The following is a 23,128-nucleotide window of genomic DNA, read 5'->3' as shown; positions in this document are numbered from 1 at the left end:
GCGTTTGGTAGTTTTTTGAGAAAAATTAAAAACCGGTATTTTTTGCAACCCTAGCCCGTAAAGTAGTAGTTTTATGCTATTTACGCGATTCCATTGCCAATATCTGACAGAAGCAATGTGGACTTATTAGAGCATCAGTGGAGTACAGGGTTTATATTGATATGGTGGTAAACCTATACTAGAGAGTCTCTTGTGATTCAGGGAACTCTTATTATGAATCTGATAATCCTGCAAACCTCCATAATCTGTGAAGAATTGGTTACTAGTATCGCTGTGCAAAAGTCAAAAATCAAATTCATGTTACCCAGATTATACTTGTAACTTTGCAAGGAGGTGTAAAAGGAATCCGATTTGGCTGCAATGGAGCAAGCAGCTCTAACTCTAACGATTCCCGAAGCAACGCCAAACACAGAAGCTGGATGTTGACCAGAATCCTGTACCTGAAATCGGGCGGAGAGAGACGCCGGCGGAGGACGGACGGTGTGCCGTGTAGGCGTGTAGCACGTACGGACGGTGCGGTTCGTATAAGTTGGCAAAAGGGCTCCGGTTGCGGAGGGCGACTCGGAGCTCGAGCGGGCGCCGAGAAGGGGCCGCACGGCGGCCGGAGTCGGACCGGAAGGTCGGAGGGGAGAGGGAGTGGGGAATTTTTTGGCTGGGGGCGGAGGCGGGAGCGTGCGGGCCGTCGGATCCAGGCAACGGCGCAGATCAGCGCGCCGCGCCTGCACTAAGCGGGGAGTCCGGTTCGGGTCGCGCCGAACGGACCAGACACCAGACCAGAGTGGATTGGGGAAAAAGAAAGAAAAACCAGCGAAGCACGGCCGCCCCCTTCCCCCTCCGCGCCGGCGCGCGGCTAAACCCCCACTAACCCCCTCACACGCTCCCGCCGCCGCAAAACCCTAAACCCCGCCGCCATGCGCCGCCTCCCGCCCCTCTCCCAGCGCGCCGCCGCCGCGGTCGCCGCATCCGCGCCCCCATCCCCATCCCCATCCACCTCCACCCCGGACCTCGTCGCGGAGCTCGGCCGCGTCCTCTCCACGCGCCGCTGGAACAAGGGCCGGGCCTACAAGCGCCTGGCGCCCTCCGTCACGCCGGCCCTCGTCGCCGACCTCTTCCGCGCCCCCTCGGCCGCCCCCGACCCGGGCACGGCGCTCGCCTTCTTCGACTGGGTCGCGCGCCGCCAGGGCTTCCGCCACACGGCCGCCTCCCACGCCGCGCTCCTCCACCTCCTCTCGCGCTGGCGGGCCCCCGCGCGCTACGAGCAGCTCGTCTTCTCCATGTTCGGCTGCGCGCGGAGCGCCGAGGACGCGCGCGCCTCCGCCGACGCCCTGCGGGCAATCTGCCGAACCGGTGCCGCGCGCCACGCGCTGTCCCCGGCCTGCTACAACTTCGCGCTCAGGTCGCTCGCGCGCTTCGACATGACGGGGGAGATGGAGCGGGTCTACTCGCAGCTCGTCGGGGACGGGCTGCTGCCGGACACCAAGACGTACAACGCCATGATTAAGTCCTACTGCAAGGAGGGCGACCTCCCCAAGGCGCACCGGTACTTCAAGCTGTTGCTGGAGTGCGGGCTGGAGCCGGACACGTTCACGTGTAACGCGCTGGTGCTGGGTTACTGCCGGACGGGCAACCTGAGGCGGGCCTGCTGGCTGTTGCTGATGATGCCGCTGGTCGGCTGCCAGAGAAATGAGTACTCCTACACCATTTTGATTCAGGGTCTGTGTGAGGCGCGGCGTGTAAGGGAGGCGCTTGTGCTGTTTTTGATGATGAGGGGTGATGGGTGCTCCCCGAATTCACACACATACAAATTCCTGATCGGCGGCCTATGTAAGGAGGGCAGGGTTGCTGACGCCAGGATGTTGCTTGATGAGATGTCTCGGGGAGGTGTTGCTCCAAGTGTTATGGCATATAATGCAATGATTGTAGGGTACTGTAAGGCAGGAAGGATGCAGGATGCATTGGGGATTAAGGAGCTGATGGAAGGAAATGGGTGCCACCCGAATGATTGGACATACAGCACTTTGATTCATGGCCTCTGTGATGGGAAGATGGATGAAGCTGAGCAATTGCTGGATAGTGCTGTTAAAGGAGGTTTTACACCTACGGTTGTCACATTCACTATCCTGATCGATGGGTACTGCAAAGCTGAAAGGATTGATGATGCACTCAGGGTGAAAAATAATATGATGCTGAGTAAGTGTAAACTTGATATACATGTGTATGGGAAGTTGATCAATAGCCTCATTAAGAAGGATAGGTTAAAAGAGGCGAAGGAGTTGTTAGCTGAAATTCCGGCAACTGGTTTGGTTCCAAATGTGTTCACCTACACATCTGTAATTGATGGCTTTTGCAAGATCGGGAAGGTTGATTTCGCACTAGAGGTCTTGAAAATGATGGAACGCGATGATTGCCAGCCAAATACATGGACCTACAACTCTCTGATGTATGGGTTAATTCAGGATAAGAAACTTCACAATGCAATGGCGCTGATAACTAAAATGCAAAAAGATGGAATAACTCCTGATGTTATCACCTATACCACTTTGGTTCAAGGCCAGTGCAATCAGCATGAATTTGAGAATGCTTTCAGGTTACTTGAAATGATGGAGCAGAATGGTCTGACACCCGATGACCAATTATACAGCGTCTTAACTGGTGCACTGTGCAAAGCTGGAAGGGCTGAAGAAGCTTATTCATTTCTTGTTAGAAAAGGAATAGCCCTAACTAAGGTACTCTATACTATTTTAATTGATGGTTTCAGCAAGGCAGGCAAAAGTGACATTGCCGCCACCCTCATAGACAGCATGATTGGTGAGGGTTGCACACCAGATTCATACACGTATAGTGTACTGCTGCATGCTTTATGCAAAGAAAAGAAGCTGCAGGAAGCTTTGCCGATACTGGATCAAATGACTCAAAGGGGAATAAAATGTACCATTTTTGCTTATACAACTCTAATCAACGAAATGCTCAGAGAAGGGAAGCATGACCATGCTAAAAGGATGTACGATGAAATGGTTTCATCAGGTCACAAGCCAAGTGCAACCACATATACTGTATTCATTAACTCATACTGCAAGGAAGGTCGAGTGGAGGAGGCTGAGAACTTAATTGTGGAAATGGAGAGAGAAGGTGTTGCCCGTGATGCAGTGACCTACAACACATTCATTGATGGCTGTGGGAATATGGGATATATTGATCGCGCATTTCATACTCTGAAGCGCATGGTGGATGCATCATGTGAGCCAGATTATGCGACCTACTGCATTCTGCTCAAGCATCTTCTAAAAGAGAATTTTAATTTCCGTTATGTAGACACCTCTGGCATGTGGAACTTCGTAGAGTTGGATACTGTTTGGCAGTTTCTTGAAAGGATGTCAAAACATGGTCTGAATCCCACAATAACGACATACAGTTCTCTCATTGCAGGATTCTGCAAAGCCAACCGCATTGAAGAAGCATGTGTTCTTTTTGATCATATGTGCAGTAAAGATATACCACCTAATGAAGAGATATACAAATTACTTATCAAGTGCTGTTGTGATACCAAGTCCTTTGAGAAGGCCTCTTCATTTGTGCACAACATGATACAACACAGGTTTCAGCCTCATCTTGAATCATACCAGCTTCTTATACTGGGACTTTGTAACGAGGGAGAATTTGAGAAGGCTAAATCACTGTTCTGTGACTTGCTTGAACTGGGCTATAATCATGATGAAGTTGCATGGAAAATTCTAAATGATGGTTTGCTCAAAGGTGGTTATGTTGATATATGTTCTCAGATGCTGTCTACCATGGAGAATAAACACTGTTCCATTAGTTCTCAGACACATGCTATGGTGACCAATGGCTTGCATGAGGCATCTGGCAGTCTGGTTGGTGAACTCCAAGGAGAAGCTCTTTGAGTCAGCTTGACTGATATGTTCATGCTAATAGATGGTGTGTTTCATTGGCCATACATTTAGTCTGTAACTTTCAGTCCAATGGTAAGTGTCCACACAAATCATGTGGAGTACTCCCTCCGTCCCAAATTAGGTGTCTTAACTTTGTACTAACTTTAGTACAAAGTTGTACTAAGGTTAAGACACTTATTCTGGGACAGAGGGAGTACTATATATTTATCCAAACACGTTATTGCTAAAATTTAGTAGAGACAATTTTCTGCCCATCAGTACACCTTCCTTTCTTGATTTTCCGTTCCATGAAAATCTTGCCTACAAATTGTCACGTTGTTTTCAAATCATAACCTGTATCATCCTTCACCCTAGAAACCAACCATGTCACATGGCTCTGTATGGTTTTGAATCTGCTGAAAGCTCCACCCCTTCATGGCATAATTGATCTTTTATAAACCTGCAGAATATAATGGTTGCTAGACTTGTCACGATTTAGCAAATATGATCCAGTAAAGCAGATACTTTGTTGAGAAAGTTGTACAGTACAAAACTTCGATCAAGGCATCAACTAACTAAAAGGTAATCCCTTCCTTTTTTTTTTGCCAGGAAGACATGTGCAATTTTGATATAAGCGAGGCACATGTGCAGATTGCATGCAGCACCGCGTTTTACATGACTGACTTGAGATGAGCAACATCCAGTTAGGATGCCGTTTGATCAGCTAAATGCCAATACATGTTGCTCAAGCTGATCTGTTTGTCAGAAACAGGATTATCATACCAATTCATATTCAAACCAAAGGCACTTTCTCGTCACGCAGTTGGGAGGTATGTACTGCATGGCTTCTCCATTCTATGTGATACGTTTGCTTTACTATGCATTTGGTTACCTTCTTATGTTGATGTTACAGAAGCATCGTCCTTCCCTTTTATGCAGATAGTCAGTGTCAGGCTCACCCAAACCTATGGCTTATGGAGTCTCATTGCTTGCTTTACTTTGGGGGTAATCAATTATACCTGTCATTGTTTGATTGCCATATTTTGGTGGTATAGATGCCATACAGTTCTTTTTACATTGGAGAAGTTTATTTTTGAATGATATAAAACAGTCTACCTCTATGACTCCTATTTATGTAGTGATTCTTATCAGAGCATTTAGTGTGGTGCGAAATAATGTATCAACTTGAAAGAATTAAACTTAAAAATTATTGGATAGGTACAGACTTATTTTGTAAAAAATAGATATGTAGATAGACTTGTTTACTACTACCTTTGTCCTCGAATGTATGCCACTGTGGGGTGCATAGAGTCAACCTTTAGAAATCTTGATGACTAATATGTGAGGAAGTACAATTTATTCATTTTGCATAATTATTTTACGTTGTCCACGCTTATTGTTTTCTATAAAACATGTTATGTTCAGAAATTATAGTCATAGTCCTGCATCAGAGACTGTAAATGAAGATCATACATTTGTGAATGGAGTAGGATTTCTTGTTGTTTAGCTATGTTTTATATACTTTCAAATCTTGGCCAACAAAGAACAGTGGTTTGGATTGCATTTTGCCACATTGAGACATCCAGTGGCGGAGACAGGGGGATGCCAGCAGCCCCCCCCCCCCCCCCCCCCCACACACACACACACATCATGATTTTGCTACTAAATTACTGATGAATAGTGCTGAATTAGAGATTTTTTACTATTGAACATCCATTTTCCTATGGACTGGCCCTCCCCAACCTATTTCAACGGCACTTGACCCCCCTAATCCAAATTTTCTGCCTCCGCCACTGGAGACATCATTCATCGTCCGTGGCGAGACTTTGACAAAACGAAACACGATAGTTTGATGCGGTAACACGTTCTACAAGACAGGCACTCATTTGAACTCAAATACTCTCTCTCTCTCTCTCTCTGAGATACTTGGCAAAGTGACAACTAGTTCAGTACTTTAACTCCTAAGAGTAAATTGCAGCACAAGTTGCATCTGGACCATGAACTAGAAATCTGAACATATGCATGATTATATAGATTTTCATTAAGCGTGGTAAATCAATATATTCCTAGTCTCCTTCCTCTCTGCCCTTGTGGTGCCAGTGGGCCTGCCATCATGCCACCTGGTTCCAGGGCTATCTCAAATAGGCCTTAGCCCCCCTATCCTACCATGGTTAATAACACCTGCATGGTCTGAAGCATCACCATTTTTCTAAATCAAATAGGTACGAGAGTATAACTTGAGGTGTTATTAGTCTAGTGATGAAATGCTGTTTAGCCGATCAAGTGCAAAGAGCACCCTCAAGTGAAAGGTTGGGTTCAGTCATTGCACTTGGAAATTGGAATCTCTGGATGACTGTGTAACCTACGTGAAGGCTTTACATTGATGCCTAATTCAGAGGTGCCAAGACTTCATGCTCTTAACTGAAGAGTATCAATCTCAGGTATGTCTTGGTCGTCTGTCACACTGTTCTGTGATTTCTAGGGATGTCAAGTTCAGCATGTTTGCTCCCTTGTGCGGATCTCTGATTTTGGGCTTGCGGAGTGGCTTTTTGAAAAATCGTGTCGAGTTCCCCATTGAATTATGATAGCCTAGTGATAATGCCATATTAGCCAGAAGACCAAAACAGTAATGTGATTGTTGTTTTAACTGTAACTTTACACACTTAATACAGGCATATGGCTCCAGAGTACTTGCATGCATGGGATCATAATGAGAAGATTTCGGTGTTTTCATATGGATTGTTGCTTCTTGAATTGTAAGTCCATTCTTGGTCAACTGCATAGGCAAAACCGCTGAACAACATGAAAGAGCTAGTGGATCCTTCTCATGACATTGCAGATGACTCAGAGAGGAACACGCTCCCCAACAGTTGCATTCATGTGCATTCACCACAGGGCAAGCTCACGGCCTTGTATGAAACCGGTGAGTGAGTTATACATATCTGCCATTTGCAAGTGCAAATTGAGCATAAAGGTTTTTTTTTTTTTTTTTTTTTTTTTTTTTTTTTTTTTTTTTTGCATCAAGTTTTGAGTTATACATATCAAGTTGACGAGCTGGTATGCTGGTTGTTGGTTGCAGGTACTCGGTTTCTTGAAGGTAGATAGTCCACGTACACAGATGTGCGGACCTTAACTCCCAAAGCTCCACATGTTCAACTCGTGGTTCAGAAGACTGGAATGGACTCGCACACTCTAGCGACCTTAATGGTGTGGAATGCGGCATATGCAGGCTGCCTTGGAGCGGTGAAATTTAGTACGGCGTGTATTTGTTGACAGGTTTTTCCATCTTTTGTAAATCATCTGTCTGTACATTCTGATCCTCCTACTTTTCATATGTTGAAGATTGCATGGATTTGAGAGACCAATCATCGCCGCTGGGAATTTTCAATAGTATTCAGAATTATTTCCTGTTTCCTCACTGCGGACTTATTTTTTCGGACAGTTTTAACTTGTAGGGTCCTTTGTACTTATTGATGAATAATTTCAATTTATGGACGAACAAGTCGAGCACGTGACTATCTTCGTTGTACAGATGAATCTCATGTACTAATATACTATGCCCCCGTTTTTAGAGTGAGGCGTTTTGGCTTCCAGGATCATCGCTCAATAAAAAAATCAAAACAAATACTAAAATTTTTCAAAAATTCCAATTTTTTGGCATGGTAGATAATTTGGTGCGTGATGTCCGCTCTAAATTTCAAATCATTTGCACATCTGAGTAGCTCTTGGCAAAAAAGACAAATTTTGAGTGTGTTAAATAGTGTATTATTCTAACCCAATTTATCTTTTTTGCTGAGAGCTACTAAAATGTCCAAATGCTCTGAAATTTGGAGCGCACCTCACGCACCAAATTATCTACCTTGCACACAAAAATTAGATTTTTTTTTAAATTCATGAATTTTTTCTTAAGCAGGTGCAGATGAGCTCGAGCTTAGAATTGGATATTGGCACTATAAAAGTACATATACACTAGCGATACTGTGATAGTGATGAGAGGATCTTTGTCTTTTTTTTTTGCAAGACATTTAACATGCTATTGCAAGTTTCTCGGATGTGAACTTAGTTCTTTGCATGTGTTCTTAGTTCTATTTGTGAACTGTTTCTTGCTCACTTTTTTTCATGTTATGGATAGCTAATGTACATTCATGCGTTTACTACTCCCTCCGTTCCAAAATAGATGACTCAACTTTGTACTAAAGTTAGTATAAAGTTGGGTCATCTATTTTGGAAAGGAGGGAGTATTTGTTAAGACAAAGAGGGCCTCGCCCCGATCCCATTTCTCAATGAAATCAAAACCGAGTTCGAAGGATTCAGTGAACATTCCTTGGGGATACGACGGCCATCACCGAAGTAGCCTCCAACCGTGATGCCAAGCTTGCAGTTCCAGTCGATTCACTGAAGTAGAGATCCGCACCCCCCCCCCCCCCCCCCCGCGCGTGCTTCTGGACTGTCCATGTGCGGGCGGTCTTGTTTGTGCTTTAATAACACACTCCCCTAGCCTAATAATTATGACTCCATACTCCAATACGTCCACGCTCTTTATTTCAACACATGGCATCCCAATCCGTGTTACTCCCTCCATCTCAGTTTACAAGTCTTGCACGTGTACCTAGGTCGTTAATTTGACCAACTTAATAAGAGGCATACATTACAAAAAAAATATCATTAGAAACTTTAGATATTCTATTTTCTAATGATATAATTTTTTTGTTAAACAATTTATTTTATATAAGTTAAATTGACGACCTAGATACACGTGCAAGCCTTGTAAACTGAGATGAAGGGAGTACCACTTATCCTCCTTCCCACCCTCGTCGACGGTGGCCTCAGGGGTGACACAATCACAACGTTTGAATATTGCCAATTCTAAGGCGTCACTCTCTTGGCATAAGATGATAATTCTGCTTTTTTGTGTGTTGTTTTGGCGAGGTATGCATGCATGGTTATAGATGTTTTTTCGCTTCTCATCCTGGTTTTGCTAAGGTGTTCATTTTTGATCCGGATCGGCACCAATATGAAAGAAATATTGATCATGCACTATTGATTGAGGTTGCACCTTAAATAGAATTTTTAAAATGGTTAACATGTAAAATAACATCATACTCAACTTTTGCAGATTTTTCTGATCAAATTACATATTTAACATGTTAAATTTGGAATTATGGTTTAAAAGATATGGAATTTAAAAAGATTTTTGATATATATTATGAGATTAACCCAAATATCATGGGGTTTCCTACAAAAGAAAAAACATGAGTTAAAATTGGCATGCAGATTGATTACCAGAAATATCAGTTTTTTTTTTGAAAAAAGAGAAAATCTGACTTAAAAGTGGACTACGGGCTGATTAACAGGAACATGAGGGAGTTTTTTGAAAATAGCATGATGGACCAAGAATACCTATTGCAAAAAATTCTGTTTTTTGCTACTTTTAAAAATGTATATATTTTGATTAACAGGTCTATATTGCAAAAAATATATATACACCTTTCCGTTTTTATTTTCTGTTTTTTGCTACTTTTAAAAATGTTTGGCATTTCAAAAAAAATCTGAGCTTTAATAAACGTTCACAATTTAGAAAAAGGCCGAAATTGCAAAATATGTTCATGATATTCCGAACTCCAAAAAGTGTTCACGAATTTTAGAAATATTCTTGGATTTTAAAAAATATTCACAAATTTGGAAAATGTGTAAATTTTATAGATAGTTTTCAATTAAAAACGTTCGAAATTTCAAAATATTGGTATCAAAAAACGAATTCAAAAAAAAGTTCCCAAATTGCAAAAATCTTTGGCGATTCAACAAATGTTTACGAATTTAAAATTTTCATGAATTTTAGAACGTTCCGAAAATAATAAATATTTGGAATTTTAAAAATGGAAAATTAGAAAAATAGAATAAAAAAGAAAACCAGAAAAGGAAAAAAACGGTTGAACCTTCCCAAAAATGGCAGGAAAAAAAAACCCACCATCCGCACTGGGCTGACCAAATAGCGTGCAAGCGCGGAAGATGGGTGTGCGATTGATCGGGGTCTCTATTTGCCGACCCACGAGGCAAATAGGATACCGCAATTACGGTAGCAAGGAAGCATTAGCAATCCGAAACTAGGTCGTGCATCATGGCCTGACGCCGAGACCGAGCAAATACGCGTAAGAGCTGCTCGATGGCGCTCTAGCCTTTGCAACTCGAGAAAGTTTGTGTGGTGCCCGCGTAATACGTTGATAAACAGAGGTGCCCCAGGTGTTTTTTTAGTTTATATTTGATTCAAAAATCAAATGTGTTCCAAATCCTTTAGGAAAAATTTACAGAGGCTCAATTAACATTTTGAGTTTAAGGAAAATGATTTCCTGCCAAAATAAAAGATATGACCTTGTTTTGAAAATGGTAATTATTCCCTTTTATTCAAAAATCAAATTCATTCTAATCATCTTGGGAAAATTACAGAGACTCAAATTGTTATTTGCAACTTCAGAATTTTTTTTTCATCCCAAATTATATATTTAAATTATCACCCTATTGTGGGATAACAATTTATTCCCTAAGTACTTTTAGGGTTCAATTTAATTCCCAATTTTAATTTAGGGTTCCAACAATGTTTCAGACTTATGAAATATCAACCCAAATTGTTTTAGGGAAGGACGCACACATTTTTTAGCCCAATTTTGGCCTTTATAAATAATCCCTAAATGATAATTTAGGGTTCTGAATAATTTCAAAGTTTTATCTGAGCCACAATTTCACTTAATTAAATCAGTTCCTAATCAATCAATCAGAAGCAAATTTGCAAAAAAATGACCCTAATACCTTTTTTTAACATTTCAAATTTGGGAAATATTTGATTTGTGACAGACCCTTAGCTCCTAGTGATGCCATAGGAGCCGGTGGCAATGTAGACGTAGGTGGCGTAGCTAGTAAATTGCCAAAAACCACCAAAATTGCAAGCGACATATAAAAAAGGAAAATGCTTGGCTTCAAGTGGCAGATCGCACCCGAGCGTCCACCAGCTTGTCCGTTCGACGCGCGTACTACCCGTGCGGTTCCTTCTTTTCCTTTTCTTTCGGTCAACATGACCGCTGCTCACTGCTCACTGCCTGTTACAATAGTTTCTGCAGCAAGGTCCGTGTTGCAAAAAATGTAACAATACCTTTGTTGCAGAAAAATTAAATTGCAACCAGACTTTTGTTGTAAAAAAATATAAATTCCAGCAAGACCTGTGTTGCAAAAAAAAAAAACTGTAACAAGAGCTGTGTTGCAAAAGAAAAATTTGCAACTTGATAGTTGCAAAAATTTCTGCAACATGACCCGTATTACGGAAATTTGCTGCAACACGACCTGTGTTGCAATGATAGAAAATTAAGTTTGGTCGCTCAATCCACCTCATCGGATGGCTCGCGAGGCGGCGGATCTTTTAGAAAGATCCGTCGGCCCACGCGTAGCAGCACCCTATAAAAAACCACCAAATCGTTATCGGTTTACAAAACATCATTTTTGGGACGGTTTTTTTTTGTTGCCGAAAGTACTAACAGTTCGATTGATCCACGTTTTGAATTGAAATATGGCACATACGTCCTGTGGTCCGTGATGGAGTGGCAGCAAAATCAAAAAGCATTTGACGGACGAGGTTTGCCTGCTCCCGTGCTTGTGCTCCCAACAATGCTCCGCACTGCATGTTTCCTCGCTGGCGACTGCCGCCGCCTCTGAGTTTCCTTCGATCCCTGTCCTAGAGGGAAGCCTTCATCCTCCCCTACGTCCTCCTCGTGGTGATCTGGGTGTGCGTCTAGGGTTCTTCCCCTGTTGTGATCGCGTTGCTGCTTTCCTCGTCAGATGGCGGCGACCTCGGATGCCCAATCTGTGATGAGCGGCGGCTCGAGAAGTTGTGCTAAGGCAGACCTAGGAGATTTCTTTGATCAATTGGATCTGAACGATGAGGCCTTCGATGATGTGGAAATTGATGAGGATGATCCTGCTCTGAAAGATAGTGTCAAGTGGCTTGCCCTAGCTAGGGTTCATACAGAGAAGACCTTCAGTCAAGGGGCCTTCTATAGAGATATGCGGGCTGCATGGAATCCTGCTCAAGATGTTCGTTTTCGTCCCGTTGGGGCTAATATGTTCGTTGTTCAAGCTTCTTGCCTCGGCGACTGGGAACGTATCATGGAACAAGGTCCTTGGTACCCTATGATGGGTTTAGTATTGCCGAGGAGATGAGTATTGTGTATATGCCGATATGGCTTCAGATCCATAAGTTACCGGATGGTTACCGCAAGAAAGTGTTCGTGGAGAAGCTGTTAAATAATGCCGGGAAGATCCTTGACATGAGACTGAATAGGAATATTAGAGGAGACTATGTTAGGGTTCGTGTTTGCCATGACGTGAGACTGCCGCTGACTAAATATGTTAGTATTGTTAAGGGCAAGGAAAGACAAGTGTTCTTGGTTAGATACGAGAAACTCGCAAAGTTTTGTAAGGTATGCGGCCTTGTTGGCCATGATTACAAGGAGTGCGGCTCTGGCGTTCACGAGTTAAAGAATATGAAGTTTGGGGATTGGTTATATGCAGATCCACCAAATAAATTACGTATGGATGCTGTTCCTAGCAACTGGAATAGTGGTGTCTCTCCGTCTGGGCTTGCTACAGCCGGGCGTGAATGGTGTTCCTGGTTTTGGACGTGTTGCTATTGCTAATAAGAAGTACCTGATTCCTGAGATGTCTGTTAGAGCTACAAGTCAAAGCAAAGTTCCTGCAGTTTTTATGGAGTTGGACAAAGAGGCGAGGAAACATCTGAACTTAGAGCCCGTGGAAAATGGTGATCTGTGCGCAGGTTCTCAATCTGTTGTTATTGCACTAAAAGAGGGTAAGGGCGAGGATCCCGGTCACGGCCTTGGTGATCTTAGTGTTGCCTCCACGGACCTGGATAAGAATGCTCGCAAGAGGTTGTTGCCGGTAGAGCACCCTGTTCATGGTGCTGCTACGGCGGTTGTGCTGGCTATTACAGAGGGTAAAGGAGAGGACCTGGTCGAGTCCCCGACGTCGAGTACAAACAGCAAACCACCAAAGGTGGATACAGTTGTGGTGGATAAAGAATTTGTTTGGCGGGCTCCGTAGAGGAGGTCCGCCAGGATCAATGAGTCTCCTTGTTTGGAACTGCCGGGGGGCGGGGAACCGCCGGACAGTTCGAGAGGTGCTGGCCCTCGTAAAAGCTAACGTCCCCAGTTTTGTCTTTCTTAGCGAGACAAGACAAGTGTCGGAGAAGATGGAGAAACTGAAGTGGAGACTTGGTATGAAGGGATTTTGTGAAGGTCGGAGCGGTGGGTTAGCTTTGTTTTGAGACGAATCTTTGCAAGTAACAGTGCGGGACAAGTGCAAACGGTACATTGATGTGGATATAGTTTTTTTTTGCGGGGTTGATGTGGATATAGTTGATGTGAGCAACGATCTTAGCTGGAGGATGACGTTTGTTTATGGCGAGCCTCGGGTGGAACATCGACAACGGATGTGGGATCATCTCGTTTCCCTGCGGGCTGCTTCCCAGGATCCATGGTTAGTTTGTGGGGATTTCAACGAAGCACTTTGGCAACATGAACATCTTTCGTGTTCGCCTCGCTCTGAAAGTCAAATGATGGCGTTTCAGGATTGCCTTGATATTTGTGAGATTGTTGATCTCGGTTTCAGTGGGCCTCCGTTCACATATGATAATGGCCAGCAAGGCAGCAGGAATGTTCGCGTGAGACTGGATCGGGCATGTGCTGACGAGGCCTGGCGGGACTTATTTCCTTTGTCCAGGGTCTCTCATTTAGCGTCATCATATTCGGACCACTGCCCAATATTGGTTCAGCTAACTGTGGATGATTCACATCAGGGTAGGCCTGCGCTGTCGGATTTTGGGTTCCGGCAAACCCTTGAGGTTCGGACACTGGGGTGCGCACGAAGATCTCTCTCTCTCTCTCTCTCTAGCTCACTCTTGCAACGATCTCAAGGCCTAGCTTGACGAACCCAAAGAACAAGAGACACGAGGGTTATACTGGTTCGGACCACCGTTGAGGTGTAATACCCTACTCCAGTGGGGTGTGGTGGATTGCCTTGTAGCCCGAGGATGAACAGGTACAAGGGATGAACATCCTCCTGAGGAGAGGTGTTCTTGAGCTCAGTGAGCTTGTGCGCTGAGGATGGTCTGAATGATCCGTCCTCTACTATGGTGGTGGCTAGTCCTATTTATAGAGGTTCTGGTCCTCTTCCCAAATATTAGGCGGGAAGGGATCCCGCAACGGCCAATTTGAAGGACAGCTAGTACAAGCTATCCTGACAAAAGGTGGTATTCGCCTGCCAAAGGCTCTGATCGTGACGCCGTCGTGGGCTCCATGGTGACCTCCGTCCTTCCGTCCTGCTGGTCTTGGTCTCGTTGCACCGATATGGAAACCTTTGCCTGATTCCTCGGGACTCCTCGCCTGCGCCTGCCCCTTTAGCAATCTAGATCATCAATCAATCCAAAGACAAAGGATATCTACTCAAAACATCATAGGATGGCAACACATCATTGGATCATAATATGTGGCATAAAGCACCATGTTCAAGTAGGGATTACAGCGGGGTGCGGGAGAGTGGACCGCGTAAAAGAGATGAGGATGGTGATGATGGTGGTGATGTTGATGAAGACGATCACCCCGGCGATGATTCCCCTCTCGATGGCACTCCGGTGCCACCAAGAGAGAGGAGGAGAGGTTCCCCCCCTTGTGCTTCCTCCTCCATGGCCCCCCTGGATGGGGAAAGGTTCTCCCTCTGGTACTTGGCCTTCATGGCGATGATGGCCTCTCCGGGATACTCCTCCATGGCCACCGGTGATGAAGGCCCCCTCCGGCAGGGTGCCGGAGAGGGCCTAGATTGATTTCTCGTGGCTATAGAGGCTTGCGGCGGCGGAACTTCCGATCTAGGTTTCTTTCTGGAAGTTTGGGTATATATGAGAGGTGTTGGCGTCGAGAACAAGTCAGGGGGGGTCTTCGGGCTGTCCACGAGGCAAGGAGGCGCCCCCCACCCTCGTGGGCAGCCCGGGACTCTTTTGGCCCAACTCTTTGACTCCTTGGCCTTCTTCTGGTCCAAAAATAAGCTCCGTCAAGTTTCAGGTCAATTGGACTCCATTTGGTTTTCCTTTTCTGCGATATTCTAAAACAAGGAAAAAACAGAAACTGGCACTGGGCTCTAGGTTAATAGGTTAGTCCCAAAAACCATATAACATAGCATATAAATGCATATAAAACATCCAAGGTTGATAATATAATAGCATGAATACTTCATAAATTATAGATACGTTGGAGACGTATCAGCGACCCATGGTTAGGATAAGCTTGCTCCTGAGATATCAGTGGTACCCTGCGATTGTCGTCGTTGGCAGGGTCGGTGAGGCTCCAGGGTGGCCCGTGGGAGGCCTCGGCTTCTAGCATCTCTTCTTCCCAGCCCGGCTCAAAAAACAAGCAGGGGCCATCCTCTGGTGTGTACTCCCGATCCACTACAAGAAATATGTCAACTTGTGACCTTCTGTCAGTGACACTGGAAGAATTGGTCATAAATCTATGACCATTTGAGACCAATTGGTCAAAAGCTACTCGGGGGGCTCCAAACCCTAAACTATAATGACCATTTTGGTCGGAAATGTCGTAATTTCCTTACGCGAAATGGTCATGAAGCAGACAACACTGGTCTGCTGCCTTATTTCTAGCTGATCACGACCAATATAGATGGTCATAACCTTGTAAATTGTGGTGGATTGCTATGACTAGGCGCCACCTCATCAGTTTTGCCTATGTGTCATGTCCATGTGTCAATTTTTACCCTAGGTTGTGAAGCAACCTATATTTCTGTCATTCCCAAAATTCCCAAAAAAATTGGGCATTCTTTACTATCCAAATCATCGCCTCATGACAATATTCAACTCCATTTGCCTGGTAAATCTTCCTCGGCAAATTTCCAAAGTTTTTGTTCAGCTCGAACTGTTGTGAAGGAAGTACTAGCTAGGCATATCCTAATGAGCTGAATTTTTGCCACATCTTCTATATTCCCAAATCATAGCTCTCCACAAAAATTGCGCCCCATCTAACAATACATGTGAGCTCAACATCCAATCTTTGTTTCTGGTGATATTTTTAGTTTGTGAAGCAACTATATTTTATGTTAATTTATAATTGCTGAAAATTTACCACGACATGACCCTGCCCATAGAACCTCCCTCCCCAAAATTTTAGCTCATTTATTCTAGCCAATTTCCCTCAGCATTTCCCAATTTTCTGTTTAGTGGAGAGCACTGTGAAGGAAGTACCATTTTTATTTATCTAAATGGTATGAAAATTTTAAAGTGCCTTCATATTCCCAAATTATCATCCTCCAAATTTCAGATCAATCCATGCATTCATTTGAGTCTAGCTTCAACATTCATATTTCTGTCCAGTGTGGTATGTTGCAAAGCAAGCGACACCTAGGCTCCTCCATTTGAGCTGCAAATTTTCCAAGATAGTGTCCTTAGTAGATGATCATCCTCGGCCAAAACTCAGGCCCATTGGCCATGTGCATTTCCCGTACCGCTAATCAAACACTTGGCTGCTAATTCATGTTTGAGCATAGTTCGGTCTCCTCGTTAGATCCTTCTATTGTCATTTTCTTCCTAGCACCTACCTGGGTAGTTCCCAACCCACTAGACATGCCTATGCTGTCTAGAACGCAGGGCAATGCCACGGTCATGCGGTGACCACGCAGCGGTCATGCGAGTTTACGCGCTTTGGAGTTGGGGCCCTCGGCCACCGTCCAAACCTCGACATATCGCCACCGAACCATGTATTTCTGATTAAATATATACTTATGTATCTAGAAATTATTTTTGGAAAAAATAAAGAGCAAACTATAAGGCAGCTGGAATTCAAATTTGACCCGCTTCCTACTGAATCGGCGAGAATTTGTCTTTTTCACCAGAGGTGGATCAAAACTTTTGACACCCAACCATTTTGTCAATTGTGCATTAAATATGGCCTAGTATTTTATAAAATTGATTTGGTCCAATTTTGCAACAAATATATGGTAGGTCCTTCACAAAAAAAACTCATTTTGGGCACTTGGAAAATGGAAAATTGATTTTTCGTCCAAAGAAAATGAAAACTTCCTTAGGCAACATTGTCTGCCCTTCCAATATGCAGCCTTGTGCACAATATTAGATCATTTGAACAAACTATGCCATGAATGTGGCCATAAGATTGATCATTTGACTTGACAGCCATGAATCTTCACACATGATAGCTCATTTCTGAGAGCACTTTTTTAAAACAATTGTTGTATTATAAGTTTATTATTTTTCCTGGTGACTTGGTCACATATAATGACACAATGCGAAAGTTTTCCAATTTTTTGATTTTTTTTTGAATTGTTTATGCCCGTTTCAAAATGCGGTCAAAACGACGGGAATGACCGTTCCTAGCTAGTGGTTGGATTTGAAAAACTTTTGGTGTTTCTATGATTAAATAGATACTTATGTACCTAGAACTTATTTTTGGAAAAAATAAAGAGCAAACTATGAGGCAGCTGCAGTTCAAATTTGACCCGCTTCCAGCTGAATCGGCAGAAATTTGTCTTTTTCACGAGAGGTGGATACAAGCTTTTGACACCCAACTATTTGGTCAATTATGCATTAAATATGTCCTATTATTTTAGAAAATTTATTTGATCCACTTTTGCAACAAATATATGGTAGGTCATTCACAAAAAACTCATTTTGGGCACTCGAAAAATGGAAAATGATTTTTTCCATCCAAAGAAAATGAATACTTCCTTAGGAAACATTGTTTGCCATTCCAATATGCACCATTGTGCACAATATGAGATCATTTGAACAAACTATGCCATGAATGTGGCCATAAGATTGATCATTTGGCTTGAAAGCCATTGATCTCCACACATGATAGCTCGTTTCTGAGAACACTTTTTTTAAATAATTGCCGTATTACAAATTTATTATTTTTCCTGGCAACTTGACCACATATAATGACACAATGCGAATGTTTTCCAATTTTTTGATTTTTTTGAATTTTTCATGCCCATTTCAAAATGCGGTTAAAGCGGCCGGCATGACCGTTCCTAGCTAGTGGTTGAATCTTGGAAAAAATTTGGTGTTTCTATGATTAAATAGATACTTTTGTACCTAAAAATTATTTTTGGGAAAAATAAATAGCAAACTATGAGGCAACTACAGTTCAAATTTGACCCGCTTCCAACTGAATCGACAGAAATTTGTCTTTTTTCACGAGAGGTGGATAAAAACTTTTGACACCCAACCATTTGGTCAATTATGCATTAAATATGGTCTAGTACTTTAGAAAATTGATTTTGTCCAATTTTGCAACAATTAGTTGGTAGGTTCTTCACAAAAACTCCTCATTTTGGGCACTCGAAAAATGAAAAATGATTTTTTCGTCCAAAGAAAATGAAAACTCCCTTAGGCAACATTATTTGCCATTCCAATATGCACCCTTGTGCACAATATGAGATCATTTGAACAAACTATGCCAGGAATGTGGCCATAAGATTGATCATTTTGGCTTGAAACCATGAATTTTCACACATGATAGCTCATTTCTGAGAACACTTCTTTTAAAAAATTGTTGTATTACAAGTTCATTATTTTTCTTGGAAACCTTTTTACATATAATGACACAATACGAAGGTTTTCCAATTTTTTGATTTTTTTGAATTTTTCACGCCCGTTTCAAAATGCGGTCAAAACTGCGGGCATGACCGTTCCTAGCTAGTTGTTGAATCTTGGAATTTTTTGTTGTTTATCTGATTAAATAGATACTTATGTACCTATAAATGATTTTTGGAAAAAATAAAGATTAAACTATGAGGGGGCTGCAGTTCAAATTCAACCCGCTTCCTACTGAATCAGCGGAAATTTGTCTTTTTCACGAGAGGTGGCTTGAATCTTTTGACACCCAACTATTTGGTCAATTATTCATTAAATATGGCGTAGTATTTTAGAAAAATAATTTTGTCCAATTTTGCAACAAATATATGGTAGGTCCTTCACAAAAAACCCGATTATTGGCACTCCAAAAATTGAAAAATGATTTTTTGTGTAAAGAAAATGAAAACTCCTCAAATCAACATTGTTTGTCATCCCAATATACACATATGAACACAATATTGGGTCATTTAAACATACAACATGAGGCTAATATGTCGAGTGTTTACCCGAAATAAGAGGGTAAAAAATATAAAAGAAACAAAAGAGAAAAAAGACAATTACATAAGCTAGACTCTGATTGGTGGAACACCTACATCTTCATCCTCTTCGTCTCCTGGCTCCTCATCCTCTCCATCTTCGGCTGCACCCCCGGCATGGCCTGGACGCTCGTCAACCTCGGCCACTTCGCGGTACCCGCCTCTCCCCCTCCCCTCCTTCCCTCCCTTACACGTCCTCGACTCCTGTGGATCGTGTTTGTTTACCTCGATTGCTTGCTTCGTGCGGTCAGGAATTGGGGTAGATCGTTCGCATCTGCCCACCCTTCGCCTCCCCTAGCTACAAATTGCTACGACGCATTCGCCAATCCTGCCAACTAATAAAGTGTATTCTAGTTTGAAGGTTTACTGTTTCATAATAGCCAAATAAATAGCCTGCATTTAATCATTCTTTTGCTACTTTAAGTATAATAATGTAGTGGCAAAATTCATGAAATCATTCTGGCAGTAAATACTGCAGTTCTAGTTGGCCGAACCTTAATTCTGGAAGTACAAATTATTGCTATTTTTTCTCATAAGAATATAGCATGAAACATACTATCTAGAAATTATTTCTCTATTGTCATTGCTTTCCTAATTGAATCTTCATTTCAGATTACATACCACTTCTTCCACTGGAAGAAGGGAACTCCATTCGCTGATGATCAGGGGATGTATAATAGGTTGACTTGGTGGGAGCAAATGGACAACGGCAAGCAGCTTACTCGCAACAGAAAATTTCTTGTTGTGGTTTCTGTAGTCCTCTAAGTGTTATTCTGTTTCAATTTTATTAATACTGCTTTTGGGAGCTTATTTGGCAAGGAACAGCATGGCAGGATGTATGCACAAAGATTGATTCTGGCTAGTCAGAAATACTACACTTATTCATTAATTCTGCAAAGAACACTTGTTAGTAACATCTAGGTCTAACTTGCATATTCACGCCATTATACATGTGTAAGGATTGGGCATTGCTCTATTGCTCTCTTCACACCATTATACATGTGTGAAAATTGTTCGATTAACTTCATTATCTTTAATAATTGATTATTCACTTCCTGTTAGTAGTAACTTAAACTGACGGCAAACTGGTTAAATACTTGGCTGTGATCACGTTTGTGGTTGGTGTGCGAGCAAGCAAAATCAGAAGTGATCCCAACTGATCATACTATTTTTGCGTTTGCTAGAATTTTTCACCTGCCATCTAATAACATAGTTAGGCATATGATTACTTTGTTTAAGTGAATTACAATTTTAGTTTTTTTCTTTATGAGTGGACAAACCAGTTACATTTATATGCAATTATGGTGGAAAATCAAAACCCTGTATGTTGTGCCTTTTTTTGTTAATTGTAAATAGTGATTGTTTGGCATATAGCCATATATGAAATATGTTTCGCTTTAATAGCCACACTTATGTCACAGCTCATACATAAGCTTGTCTTATGCAATTCTTCTTGTTGCAGTTCAGTTTTATGTGTTATTAACTGTTAGTACAAGACATCAAGTGCACGGCTGCTAGTTTGCTTACTAGCTCTGTTCTAATGGGATATGTATATGTATGTGTGGATTTTAAGCATGGTTCCTGTATATGTGATAACTTGTCTGGTATTATAAGGCCATTTGATTGAATGCTTGAAAAGATGAGTCGCTAAAGTGAATGTGCTTCTAAGTCTCATGTAGTTTCAGAAACACATGCATTTATCTGCCATGCTCTGTTTTTCCTGAGGATAAAATTCCTCTGTAATTCTGAAAACTCTCCCATAGTTTTACAAACATATTGCATCGTCAGCCTGCATGTATCATTTGTATTCTTCTTTTGGTCCTGAGGATAAAGCTCCTCTGCATTGCTTAAAAGAATGGGAGTTTGTGTGGGATGTTCTCACGTATTACTGTTAGTGTCATTCCTTTTATGTCTTCTTTTGTCAGATTTTGTTTTTTGTAGTAATTTAAGTTCTGTTTTGTAGACCTGTTTGTTTGTGTTATTGTTCTGTTAATTCATGAAGGATAAGGGAAAATATGGTTGAATTTCTTAATATGAGCCAAAAAGAGCCACTTTCATTATTGTCATTCTTTTAGATTCATGTGTTTTGTTTGACCATGGCTGTGATGATAAACACTTTCAACAAACATGCCAGTTCTGCTTCTGAAAATTCATGACTGAAAAACCTGTTATACAAGATATGTTTAGTACTCATGTATTATGGCCGTGGCTTATTTAGTTTGTGCTTGCTGTGCCTTGTGTATTGGAGCCTAATTAGCTTTTGTTAGGGGATAATCTACTGGTTATAGCAAGATTTTACTCTTGTGTCGAGATGGTTCATGTGTACTGCGATGTACTAGTTGAACTCTGCTGGCTGTACTAGTCGAACTCTGCTCCTAACTCATATCAATTTTGCTCATGTTGCTGTACAAGTGATGCGTGTGTGATTGTTGATGGACAGGAACTAGCAAACTTTGTTGTTTTGCAACTGAATGGACGCAACTTCAGTTTGTACGTCACCCAGCTTGTTGCTGCGGTGGCTGTCGATGCCGGCGAGCCTGCAACATCTCTGATGAGCTGCAGGTCCTGGACACCTAAGGTATACCCTGCTCCTCCTTCCACCCTCATCTCATGTGCGCCAAGTCTATCTCTCTCATGTGCATGTAGATCATGATGTACCAGAACCCTGCAACAGAACTACTGATGTAATATGCAAAGAACAAATTGAAACCATGTTCTTTAAAATTAAAGGGCCTGATTGATATCAGTCCTTATTTTGGCAGATATATTATGTATCCTAACTTGTTATTTTTCTTCTCTAGCAAATGTAGACATGAATCTCTAGTTGACCCATTGCTTCGTAGACATATATCGGTCCTATTACATTTTTAACTTGCTGCAAGTTCTATGATATGTGAGTTCCTTCTGTTGCTGCAAGTAGTGACACAATATGCCGTGTGCAGCGAGCTCCGCATCCAAGTCCTGGCCGTCCTCCGCAGTAAGGAGCTGGGCCAAGGGAGCAAACAACACCACTGGTTCCTTCAAGGATGCGTGCTGCTTGTCGAGTCTTTTGGAGAAGCAAGGCGAACCGGGCATCGTCTCAGTTGTTCCGCTGTGGTAAGAACAAAACACCACTCTCACTTGATGTTCATGTATTACTACAGCAAAGCATTCTTACATGGTGATTGTTAGCGACACAACAATTATCTCGCATAATAGTGTCATTCTCTTCGTAGTTAACAAATGCATCTTGTCCAACTGAGTAAACTGGACCCAACTTGTACAATAAAGTGAACTGAATGTTGTCACATTCTGTACATGTTACTTTCTATTTGGTGTCTGGTAATGATATCTATGGAAATTCTACTTTGTAAAGAATAAATAATGTGTTATGGATCACAAGCTAATTTTTGTTGACATGAATTTGTTATGCTCCTTATTTTTACTTGGTTTCACCCACGTTGCTTTTCAAAACATGAGACTGATGAGTATTCCTTGTAGGCAACATTGATTTAGGATTGATTTAAGATTTTGTGAGTATGCCGAGGTTCTGCGAATATGCATTGCAAACATCTAGTGTTCTCATATAACTGGTCTCTAAAAAATCTAGTCATTTGAAGTTGATTGAATATGTTGCTTTATCATACATTCGATCCATAAATCTGCATTTCTGTGAAATTTTGTTAAATATATATTTTCCAGATTGTCTATACACTAAACCTGGAGGTTTGAATATCTACTCCAGGAATGAAAATTGTACTCTAATGCCTTTGTGTTCACCCTTTTACAGGAGCTCCAGGCCAAGGAAATTTCAAGTTCGAAGCGGCGTGTAGCCATACGTTCATCTCGATGACGTCCCTCGAACTCCGATCCAGCCAAGTGTTGAGGGAGAGTTTTGTCAGCACGACGGCATGGTGATGATGATGATGTTCTACCGACGCAGGGCTTCGCCTAAGCTCCGCTACGATATTATCGAGGTGTAATATGGTGGAGGGGGGCACCGCACACGG

General features: G+C 42.3%; 1 protein-coding gene and 1 non-coding gene across 8 annotated transcripts; both read left to right on the top strand.

Moving 5' to 3' along the window:
* The first annotated feature begins 783 nt into the window (after positions 1-783).
* Positions 784-7,298, top strand: LOC109759994 (uncharacterized). Of its 7 annotated transcripts, none has more exons than XM_020318830.4 (7): positions 784-3,983; positions 4,357-4,472; positions 4,542-4,720; positions 4,830-4,895; positions 6,113-6,331; positions 6,563-6,813; positions 6,970-7,298. In XM_020318830.4, exon 1 carries the CDS (start codon positions 912-914, stop codon positions 3,900-3,902), a length of 2,991 nt encoding a protein of 996 aa, XP_020174419.1. In that variant the 5' UTR covers positions 784-911; the 3' UTR covers positions 3,903-3,983; positions 4,357-4,472; positions 4,542-4,720; positions 4,830-4,895; positions 6,113-6,331; positions 6,563-6,813; positions 6,970-7,298. The 7 variants fall into 7 exon arrangements, with proteins under 7 accessions (XP_020174419.1, XP_073361252.1, XP_020174417.1 ...); XM_073505151.1 differs by lacking the exon at positions 4,357-4,472 and having other exon boundaries at positions 786-3,983; positions 4,500-4,720; positions 6,563-6,646; positions 6,730-6,813; XM_020318828.4 differs by lacking the exons at positions 4,357-4,472; positions 6,113-6,331 and having other exon boundaries at positions 786-3,983; positions 4,500-4,720; positions 6,563-6,646; positions 6,730-6,813.
* A 13,935-nt stretch (positions 7,299-21,233) lies between these two features.
* Positions 21,234-21,322, top strand: LOC120970082 (small nucleolar RNA Z223). Its single transcript, XR_005764830.1, has one exon. It is a non-coding gene; the product is annotated as a small nucleolar RNA Z223 (small nucleolar RNA).
* The last annotated feature ends 1,806 nt before the right edge of the window (positions 21,323-23,128 follow it).

Source organism: Aegilops tauschii, chromosome 7 (genome assembly GCF_002575655.3).
Source record: "Aegilops tauschii subsp. strangulata cultivar AL8/78 chromosome 7, Aet v6.0, whole genome shotgun sequence".
In the NCBI taxonomy this organism is placed as follows: domain Eukaryota; kingdom Viridiplantae; phylum Streptophyta; class Magnoliopsida; order Poales; family Poaceae; genus Aegilops; species Aegilops tauschii.
Note: the sequence above shows the minus strand (reverse complement) of the source record. Positions and strands in the feature narration are given on the sequence as shown.